Source organism: Malurus melanocephalus, unplaced genomic scaffold (genome assembly GCF_030028575.1).
Source record: "Malurus melanocephalus ecotype Western Australia unplaced genomic scaffold, MMel_1.1 scaffold_184, whole genome shotgun sequence".
Classification (NCBI taxonomy): Eukaryota; Metazoa; Chordata; class Aves; order Passeriformes; family Maluridae; genus Malurus; species Malurus melanocephalus.
Genome location: NW_026623416.1, coordinates 566,112 through 577,467, shown reverse-complemented (window position 1 = coordinate 577,467; position 11,356 = coordinate 566,112). Strand labels below are relative to the sequence as shown.

The following is an 11,356-nucleotide window of genomic DNA, read 5'->3' as shown; positions in this document are numbered from 1 at the left end:
AATTTCCTAACTCTCCCTTTGTGTTGCAGCCAGGTTATGTTACCTGTCTACAACTCATATGCTGTCCATTATGCATTTTTATCTTATCACGCCCTGTTTTCCTCCTCAGCAAGCACCTTACTTTACAATAACTTGTCAGTGTTTGGTTTTGCTTTTTCTCTTGTGTCTTCCCTTCTTCCCCAGCTTCCCTATTTAGAACCAAAGCCAACATAAAGATTTAAGCTTGATTCTCAGGCCAAAATTTTGCGTGCAGTAATTCTTACTGAGGTATTGTTAATGAACAGAACTAATGGATTTTTAATAATGGGATACAAAATGAAACTTGATATCTGTGTCACTTGTATGTGATGAGAACAGAATGTTAGCTATGATAAAGAGTATGCAAATAGGCCCTGTCTCTGAAGCTCAGAGGAAATCTTTGAATATGCATCAGTTCTGTGCTACAGTTTTTGTCTTCAAGCTGCTTTGCTTTAACAAAAATCAGAGGTGTGTTTGAGGGTAAGGAAAGAAGGTTTAAAAACAGAACAGCCTAATTCGACTGATAACAAACAACTACAGAATAAGTTTTGCTGAATAATGTCCTCAGTAAACTGAGTAAGCTTTTGTTGTAATATGAGAGCTATCTTCTAATAGTAATAGAAAATACTAAAAGTAGTTCTGATGCCTCTTTACAGGTGCTGTTGTACTCCAAATTTCATGTTTTTCTGAAGCTGAAAGAATATATATGCTAGTTAAAGACACTGTTGTCAATGACAAGCCTCTGAATGCTGTGGTGATTCCTGCAGTTATGGTAAGAGACAAATTTGAATTTAAAATATGTCTTTAAAAGAAAAAAAAAAAAATGCCTTAAAACTCTTTCTGCTAGAGTTAGCCAAAATTACGTTTTATTCAAAGAGGCCATMCTGTAAGTAGTGTGATTAAAAAAAAATACTTCAGAGCCTGCACTTCATGTCTGTGATACATTCAGTGAATTAAATCATTTGTCCTGTTCCTGTTTAATTGTCAATATACAGCTCCCTAACTGTACAACTATAAAGGAGAGAAAAACAATTTTTTTTCTGTTTGTTTCTTTCAGTGATCCAAAAGTTAAGTGGGGTTTCAGTTTTATGTCTTAAAATGTTTAGAGAACTTTGTTATGGGAGCTAAATGTGTTTCTTCACTTCAACCATGAAGTGAAGCACTCCTGCTTATTTTCACATTGATGTTATTTTCATTTCCCCCATTCTGTAGCAGAGGCAGTTTGGCCCTGTTTGCCTTTTGAGGATTTCAGAACAGTGTTTTGAAAAAYTTAGTGCAAAAGTCCTTTCACAAAGTCAGGCTGAGGGATTTTTTTTTAACCAAGATTATGTAAATTTTGTCCAAAAAACTGCTGCTGCAGTTACTTTCTGCTGCAGTGTTGTGTATCTTGCAGTTACTATTTTTCTGGAGYTGCATCATGGCCAATGCAGTGAGAGTCTTGGTTTAGCTTCTTGGAACTTCACAGAAGGTCAAAAACTTCTAAAAATTACAAAATTTATGAGAATTATTACTTTAGATAGGAGGGCCTCAAGTTCAGTAGCCATAGTTGCTTATTTACATACCTCACATAGTTGCTCGCTGACATACCTGCTTTCACTGTTTAAAAATTAGTCCTAGACCTGTCAAGGCTTTTTGAAAGCAAACAAATTGGTTTTTGTATGAGCAGATACTAGTGGTACTGCTTACATGCAACTGGCAAAATCAAAAGCTATACTGCCTCCAAAAACTGTGACAGCCTTGTTCTTGTGCATGCATAGGAATYATGTTTTAGTGAGGTCCTTAGAAATCAAGGCCCCCCCTTGTCCAAACTAGGTTTCAGAGTACTTGTTAGGAGAAACAGGAAACAGCATGAACTTCTGGATGCTTGTTTTGGTGGTTTTTAGGCAAATACATTATGAGCCTGTATTTAGTGTCTGCTGTGTGAAGTGGAACATTCCCCACTCTGTTACGTATGTCTGTTATTCTCACACTGGATATGTTTGAAGAGAGCTCCTCGATGCCAGGAAAATGTGGATATTGCTATCTGTTATCTGATAAGATATTTTTTAGAAACTCCAATTCAGGGGACTAGGGATTCATTTCTAATAGGTAAGAAAGAGAGAGGGCTGTACATGGGCACAAACATTGTTTCCATTTCAGCATGTGTTGTTTATACTTGGTCATCTCACCAAAAAGAGCCAAGAGTTAATCTAAATGATACATTGAGCAGTTTTTTTTTAATACAATTTGGCCACCCAGCTTATACCATTCACTAATTCCCTGGGATAGACTAACGGTTGATTATTGTCATTACTTTGGGTAGCAGTTGCACTAGATAACCTCCTGCGGTACTTTCCAACCCAAGCTATCTTTTTAGTCTATGATAATATTAGTCTTTGTTTATATGTGTGATGATGTAAATACAGTTCCAGGAAATATGCAGGAACTGACACAATACTAAATTTACACCATGTTTGACATTTCCTTTTGTGAGTGAAATTGGGAATGGAGGGCTAATGATTTTTTCAATTCACCAGTTAAATTAAAGAAAAAACAAACCAACCAGCAAAAAAAAAAAAAAGACAAACCAAAATAGCCTTTCTTAAAAACTGATAAAAGCACAGAAGTATTAGTGGTTAGCAGATCACTAGTCTTATTTTTCTAAGGTGTGGTTTGCTTACTCTGTGTCTGATATACCATCTAAGGAGGGGACACATTTCTAGTCTGTCATGCTCAGGTGTCCCCAAAGCAATTCACCCTCTTATTAATTACCATTATTGAAAAGTTTGAGTGCAGAGTCAGTTTGCATAAGTTGCTTATTAGAAAGTCAAGAAGTTAGTGTTATCAGATAYGTTGATAATCTTTCTGCTGTTTCAGGCCTTACAGAATTTAATCAAACTTTTTTTTTTTTTTTCACAATTTTCAAACAAATGAAAATACTCTCTTCACTGGAGTGTGAAAAAGAAAAATACAGTATTTTATAAAGCTGTTTAGCTKCTGTGTGTAAGGAGCTGCAGGGACAGTTTGGTTTCTTTCTTTGGTATCATGCAGGATTGAATCTTTCAATTCAGAGGTAATTTACCAGAACTTCTTTTGCAGCACTGGCAAGCAGGGAAGTCAGCAGAGAATTGTATCAGGCCAATACCAGCACCAGGTTTTATGGCTTTATCACTAATGCTTTTCGCTAGTAGAGTGTCCTCTGATATACTGTGTTTAGATTCCTTAAAAGCAGCGGCAAAAGATGCAGAGCTTTCCAAAAAATATGAAACTTTCCAATTTATTCATTCCACTAAATCCTCACACAAATATTTACATCTTAAAAGCATCATAGTTAACTGAGCCTTTTAGCCAAAACAGCATGAGTTATTAATTTTCACCCTTCTGAATGGGTTGTCACCCTTTTCACCCTTCTGAAAGGGCTGTCAAGCATTGGAACGGACTGCCTAGGGAGGTGGTGGAGTCACCAGTCCTTGGGGATGTTCAAGAAGTGACTGGACATGGTACTTAGTGCAGTGGTCTAGTCAACAAGGTGGTGTTCAGTCAAAGGTTGGACTCAATAAYGTGGCACGTTATTAAAGTTTTCCTACTTTACCCATTCTGTGATTCTTCCATTTCTGTAATATGCCAAAAAATAAAGAAAAGGCTTGAGGGTTGACCCAGTTGCTGTTCCAGTTGTGTTGCGACACCTTGCTCGTAATTCCTCATCAGATCATGAGTCCTTTCTGGCCAGGGTAGAGAAATTTTGTGCTTGCACATGGAAGGTGCTGCTGGCAGCTGCTTGCAAATGTTGAATTCTACTTGTCAGAGATATTTGCAGTTCCTRGAGGCAGCTCACCAGCCGGGAAGATGTGCTGTGGTTGTCACACTGGTGTGCTGGTGGCACAGAACGCCTTGTTCTTCTTTGTTGTGAGATGTGATTATACAGCATGCTCAGTGGAAAGGGGATTAGCATGGATAATAAACATCTTGCCCCAGTCTAAAGCCATGTTGTGCTACTCCTGACAAATTAAGGAATTCACAGTGGCTGTCAGAGTATCTAAATCGCGAAGCCTCCTTCAGCTGTCTCTAAGAAAGGAGCAGTAAATTCCTTCCTGAATGCCAGCCAATACAAAACCCCTCTTCAGATTTCACTCTTCAAGCACAGCACTGAAGCCAGGGCTAAAGGGGGAAGGGAGTCTTTGGGCTGTGAGTCACATTCTCTCTTCTGCCCAGTAACAAACACACTTGTTTATCCCCAATAGGGCTTTATTAAGGAATTTAAAGAAACTGTGCAGCACAAGGATGCTGCCCTTGTGGCTTTCTGTAATTTTAACAGAGAGTGTGCTCTTGGAAAAGCACARCAGCAGCCCTCCTCTACTGTAAAAACTATCAAGAGTTTTTAATCCTGACCAAAACACAATTTTTTTTCTTAGAAGCTGGCCTTGATCTGGGGATTTAGCAGTGTTTCTTACTCCTTTAAGCTTCATGAAGAGTCATGATGGGAAGCAAGTTCACTGTAGGGATAAGCACTTCCTCTAATAATTATTTTTATTCTGTATAGGTGCATCTATTACTAAATGACTACAGTTAGGAATTTACATTGGAAGATACTTGAACAAAAGTGGGTTTGAGTAGTATGGTTGCTCAGTTTACACTACATACAAGTATTTTATTGGCTCCAGGTATTTGCCACCGCTGCTTATGAGTCTTAGTAGCATTCAGGGTAWATGTTTGACTGGCATGGTGTTTTTTGGTACAATATTGGCACTTGACAAGAAATTTAGTTGGCAATTTTGTAGAAGCTGTAAATATGTATTTGCAGCAATTTCTGTTTACTTGGGTAAGATCTCAGACAACTTTACAAAACACAGCTGTGCTTTTGAATGCTTTAGAGAGTACCATGTCCCAAAAATAATTGTGATTCCCTTAAGTCGCTTTTGAATTATTTTAGTTACTTGGTTTTAAATCCAGTGCATTAAAAGTGCCTGTAAAAGCAAGTAATATAAAACATGTGTTCAACATGTCACTTCTAAATGTCCCAAATCAGTGTTTTTTGAAACTGTTTTCCTGAAGGGGAGAAGATAATCAAATATTCTTGTTACATTCAAGGGTATTTGTTATAGTTCAGTGTTGGGCTGGTTTCTTTGCTCTTACTCTTTTTTGAAAAGGTTGTTTTACTTTGAGCTACAGAATTTCTCTTTTTTTCTTTTGTTATCCTGTTAACCCTTTTTTTTTTTTTTTAACACCACGTGTTTCCAGGCATTATACCAAGCCTGAGGTTTCAGGTTGCCAGTATTGTTCAGAAAATTGAAATGGCTGGAGATTAAATTTAGGTATTAAAAAAGCTCTGAAGAGGAAGAAATGGGAGGTGGAGAGGAGAGAGGGTAGGGCAGAGTAGAAGTTGGACAAGGAGTGCTGGAAGGGAACAGTTTGCTCTGGGATGTGATGTTTCCTTTCAGAACTGCTCTGCCTTCTGTTGCTTGTGGGATTTAACCCTGTACAGCACTACAGACTGGGGGCAGAGTGYCTGGAAAGCATTGCCCAGCAGAAAAGAACCTGGGGATGCTGGTTGACATCTGACTGAACATAAGGCAGGAGTTTAACCCAGGTGGCCAAGAGGACCAATAACATCCTGGCCTGTATCAGCAACAGGACCGGGGATGGGGATTGTCTCCCTGTACTCATCACTGGTGAGGCCACAYCTCAMGCTCTGTGTCCRGTTCTGGGCCCCTCACTTCAAAAAGGACATTGAGGTGCTGGAGTGCATCCAGAGGAGGGAACAAGGCTCATGAAAGGGCTGGAAAACACACCTTATGAGAAATGGCTGAGGGAGCTGGGCTTGTTTAGTCTCCAGAAGAGGAGACTCAGGGGTGATCCCATMGTTCTCTACAACTCCTGAAAGGAGGGTGAAGTGAGGATCASTCTCTCCTGCTGTGCCTGCAGTGAGAGGACAACAGGAGATGCCCTTAATCTGAGACAGGGAAGATTCAGATTAGATACTGGGAAAAAAGATTTTCACTGTTAGGGTGATGAGGCATTGGAAATGGCTGCCCAAAGAGGTGGTGGAGCCACCAGCCCCAGAGGTGTTTTAAGAGGCATCTGGATCTGGTGCCAGTGATATGGTTGAGTGGCTTAGGCATTGCACTGGCAATGCTTAGTGGATGGTTGGACTTGATGATCTTAAAGGTGTCTTCCAACCTTGATGATTCTGTGATTATCAGAGGACTAATCTCCGTGGGRTATGGTAGATGATGGTGCAGTAGATGGTGCAGTAACTGATGGTGTCACCTTACTTCTGAGAAAAACAGAGCTCTGCTTAYTCTTTTGTTAATGCTTGGAATGGATCAAGGAGAGGAAATCCACTTGTCTCTTTGGGATGTGTGGGTCCTTGAGCTGTTGCCTTAATACTTAAGGAATCATTCCTTTTAGTGACTGTGGCATGCATTGTTTTCCATAGACTTCCTTTGCTGCCTACAAATATCCTTTCCATGTGCTTAACAGAAATGAATATATTACCCGTAAGGTGTTTGGCATGCTTTGAGTAATTGCTTCCCCCTTTCCAATAAGGCCTGAATGTACAGATGGAAGCTGTTTCAACCTCAGTTGTCAGTTTACCATGAAGGTGGTTCCTTTGGAGAAAGCACAGCTTCGCAGCCTCTTACCAACCTACTTGTTTCGTCACCAGTGGAACCTTTCCAGTAAAACAAAATGTTGAGGTTCTTTTGGCTCTTTGTGCCCCGAAACAGCCCTTGCTTTGCTCATTTCTTTTTCAGGAAAAACAGATATATTTTCAAACTTGAATTATCTCTGGTAGAATCTGAAGGATAAATAAAGAAGGGGCAGTTGATGCTGTGTCACCAGCCTTCATACCCTGCTTAGTGTTCCTCTTCTCAATGTGTTTTCTCTCTGTCAAGAGGCAAGTCACTCTGGGATGGCAGAGAGCATTTCTCATGCAGGCAGTGTTAGAGGAAAAAGATTTTAATGTGTTTATCGGAATCTTGACACATCTGGCAGGGTGTGACTTGCAGAGGATTAGCACCCAGCTCTTCTAAGAACAGAAAATTAGAGATCTCTCAAGTGCTGTGAAGACCCAAGCAATCATTTGTTTTTTAAGTGCCTAAATCAGCTCACAGGTCTGGGTTATCTCAGTGTTAGGCTYCATTTTGCRTGGYRACAAATTTAACTCATTGATTTGACCTGATTTCTCCGTTGTTCACCTCAGATCACGGTCTCTGGTGATCGCTCACAGGCAGCAGCTGAAATGCTCTCTGGGTGCAGTCTCTTCCCGTCTGTAGCTGTTGGTATCTCTCCACATGCTTGTACGCTGTGGTCATGCTGCTGCCTCACCGCCCCCTGAATCATTCTTGTCTAAATTGACTTATATTTAGCACTGTTGTTCTGTTCCCTGAATCCATCCGGTCAGCTGCGTGACAAATTGCTGTTCCCTGAATGCTGTCCAATTTGTAAATAAGAATTACCACAACTTAGGGACTATGGCAAACATTTCTGTTTAGAAGTGCACTTGTTGAAATGTCCAGTGGACTTTTCTGGCATGTACCTGCACCCCAGCTCTGTGGCAGGATTGATGAAAGGTGTTATGGTGTCTTCTGATATTCCTAGAACTACTTATAAATTACAGAACTATTTAAGGGCTGGCAGGCTGGCCAAAAACCAGTCCCAAGAGGGTGCTTCTGTTGGCTGGAAGTTTTGACTTCCAGTGAGGCTTCAGGTGTTGTTTTGATGCAATCCTGGACTGCCCCAGGAAATCTCACCTCTGCCATGTTCAGTGGCTTCCTCTGCAGTTGTTTCTGGAGGCTTTGAGAGTCCTTTCAGCWGCAGCTTCAATAGGTCGCAAGACACTGGCACCCCTGAGTAAATCCTCATGATGAAAAAACTTTACTTACATATTTTTAAAGAAGCTTTCAGCTATTTATCTCCTAGGAGTGGTACACCAGCGTCTGCCCTGAAGATCTTCATTTTTAAATGTTTTGTCCTTGTATAAATTGACGTGCATTCTAAGATAACCACAAAATGAAAGAAAAATTTTTCAATTGGYTTGGGAAGAAGCTTTCACTTTTCAACGAAACTGTTTTAATTGTACAGAACTAGTACCCCTCCTACTGTTCTTTGGCCTAGACTGTTTAGTGAAAATTTGTAGGAAGGGCTACTTACAATGCCTTTGTTTCTAATGCTAGGCTCAAATGTCAATGCCTTTGTTTCTAATGCTAGGCTCAAATGTGTAGCTGGAGTGAGATAAGGAGCCTTCAGTTCTTAGGGAAGCAAGATCAGTATCTAACCTGTCCATTGTTTGGACACTGAATCTTTTTATTTATGGAATCTGGATTTTTTTGCTAAGCATCAGGTAATATTTCTGAGATGCAGTAGTAATTTTCTTGCATTTTCATGGCATTGACTAGTCATCCTCTTGGTTTCTTTCAGGCTTCCAAGATACCACGGAATTGTTGCCCACTTCTTGTATTTGTGAATCCAAAGAGTGGTGGTCTAAAAGGTCGGGATCTGCTGTACAGTTTTAGAAAGCTGTTAAACCCACATCAGGTCTTTGAACTTACCAATGGGGGCCCATTGCCTGGGTAAGTTATCATGGTTTAATTTTTTTTTTTCAATTTACATTGTTTTGTTACTTTTTTAAAGGGTGAATTAGATTCACATATTTTGAAGATGTAAATTTTTCTTTTCTGTGCCTGAAGACCAGGGCAGTGGATTATTTCTTTCTGACTGGTTCTTTCTGTGAGAGTAGATTTAAACTTTGATGTGCTCTAAAGAAAAGAGAGTATTTCCTGATGTATATACTTCTGTCAAATCTACAAGAGTCTGGCCCTGGGAAAATCATATGCACTTTACAATAGCACATATTTAGTAATTATTAAAAATAAAAATATTTTATATTTAAATATGTTTAAATATTTACATATGTTAGATATGTAACATTTACATAACATAACATAACATTTACATATGTTAGATATGTATGGAGATGGAAAGAGAAATGTCACATTTCCTCATGAGGGCGGATTTTTGCTTTTATTTCTTCTTTTGTTTCATGGGAACTACTAGGAAAGTATAATAAAATTTTCTGTCTTGACTCTTGAAACTTGGCCACAGTTGCAGAATTAACAGGGCTTGCCTGATCACAGCTGCAACATTTCTACAAGGAACAGGACATAATGTGCTTGTAGGAAGGCAGAAACTGATGACTTGATTTAATCAACCTCACTTTGTTACAGCTTCATAAAACTGAAAGCGATGGCTGTAGCGTATTCTTCATCCTTTCAGCACTGCTTTAATAAWAACTTATCATGACAAGATCTTCAGAACAAAAGCTTTGTTGGAAGAATGCAGCTTATGTAGAACACAAGCTACACAAACTAATTTTTCTGTCAAAACTGTCTAATTCTGTTGTCTTTCTAATGCACTTCAAACTGAAACTTCAATAACTAGTTCATTTTGGTTGGGCTTTGGAATCGTTCTGTAGYTTTATGGCAAAATGCTCCCACTTGTTCATTGCTTCTTGTGCAATGAGAAAYAACCATTCTTTTGCATGATATCTTGGTATGTAGGATGAAAAGCCACAAAAGGTAAGGTCACCAGGAAAACAGTACTATGAAGAAGAAAATGTACTGTCATTCCTGTGACTCAGTACAAAAACACCATCACTAATCAACATCTCCACTAGGATTTAGAGAGTTACAGATGTTCCCATTGAAAATATGACTAGTTAGGTCTCTGTGCCCCTGAAAAAGGAAGTAATTAACCATTTAACTCTGTTAAGTCTGTGAAGGATCTTAGAGGAATACGGGTTTCACTCTTTTTAAAATCATCATCTAAAACTTCCTTTTTTTCCATTCACTTTGTTGAAGTTGGTCCASAAACTGATGGTAAAAGGGAAGTATAGGCAGAAATGCAGTAGTACTGTTTTATTTTAAATAAGCRTATTGGGACTTTGCATTTCCTGCATTCCATTGTAACATTTATTTTCCTCTGTGCTTTGTTTCCCACTGGAGGTTTCACACATTCTCCAAAGTGCCCTCCTTCCGAGTGTTGGTGTGCGGAGGAGATGGCACTGTTGGCTGGGTCCTTGGAGCTCTCGAGGAGATCAGACACAAGCTGGTGTGCTCAGAGCCCTCAGTTGCCATCTTACCTTTAGGAACAGGTGAGAATCACAGCAAAAATTGTTGCTCTGAGAGCAGAAGTCCTCCAGAAGGTTTTGTCTTTTATCTGTCTGACACAGGAGTCAGTCTTGCAGCCGAGATGCTATGAGATTGGTTTCTGGCTGGTGCTGGAAAATAAACTGCAATACCAACATTTCAAGGAAATGTCAGTCATACTCTCTGAAAAACAGCATCAGGAAAAACAAGCAGCAGGAGTGTTGATAKGGGTGTGGGTGAGTGGGCTGAGTTGTGAGGGCAGAATATCTTACTGACAACCACAGGTGCACCAGCCATTGCTGTAAAACAGAAAACTCATTTGCTTCCTGGTGTCTCAACTCTGTAACAGGTTTTTGTACTGCTTTTTGTGAAAATGTTCCAGATGAAACTGTGTGTCTATATGCAATAGTGAACACATGTTCAGACACAACAAAGTTTTGGGTTTTTTTTGTTGCTACTTAGATCTTCCTTCAAAATGAACTWATTGTATGACTTGTTTGGAGCACCCTAATACAATATGATTTGTAAAATAAGGCTGATGCATTGATTATGAAGCACACTCATGTTTTGGTGTTCTTCACTGTTGYCCAGGTAATGACTTGGGGAGGGTCTTGCGCTGGGGAGCTGGCTACAGTGGGGAGGACCCGTACTCCATTTTGGTTTCTGTGGATGAGGCGGATGATGTTCTTATGGATCGCTGGACTATCCTTTTGGATGCAGAAGAGCCAGCTGAAGGTGCAGAAAATGGAATTGCAGAACCTGAGCCTCCCAAGGTGAGMTGAGCACCATTTGGGTGTGATTGTTAGGAACTGCTTTTCTAGTGAAAATCACAAAGATGACGGGTATTAACGTAGTTTAGCTTTTACTGCTCGCTTGTCTTCACGCTTGGATCTTACTGAGCTGTTTCTTAGTGAATACAGCACAYGTCTGGATCTAATGTTTCAGTTTTGGCAGGGGTAGTTGACAGCAGAGCACGTTTTGTATCTGTCAAGCAAGATGCATCTGATAGAGGATTAATGAAAAGGTTCACATGGCAATGGCATTCCTAATTGCTTCAGTTGGAAAGAAAATTATTTCTCAAATAAGAAAAGGCTGTGGAAGGAATGCCAAAGCATTTTCCAAAACACTTGCAAAACTGTAGTGTCAACCAAAAAAATCCCTTCTCCAAAAAGTACTCTCRTCTTTCCTTTCACATTTTAAGAAATTACTCCAGA

At 39.7% G+C, this 11,356-nt stretch overlaps 1 protein-coding gene across 1 annotated transcript in view; it reads left to right on the top strand.

The window, feature by feature from the left end:
• DGKQ (diacylglycerol kinase theta) overlaps positions 1-11,356 on the top strand; it is an 80,404-nt gene that overhangs the window by 58,848 nt on the left and 10,200 nt on the right. The window contains exons 17-20 of the mRNA XM_057373090.1: positions 675-790; positions 8,416-8,567; positions 9,999-10,147; positions 10,734-10,915. Of these exons, the coding sequence (XP_057229073.1) occupies positions 675-790; positions 8,416-8,567; positions 9,999-10,147; positions 10,734-10,915 (599 nt within the window). The remainder of the gene's footprint in view (positions 1-674; positions 791-8,415; positions 8,568-9,998; positions 10,148-10,733; positions 10,916-11,356) is intronic.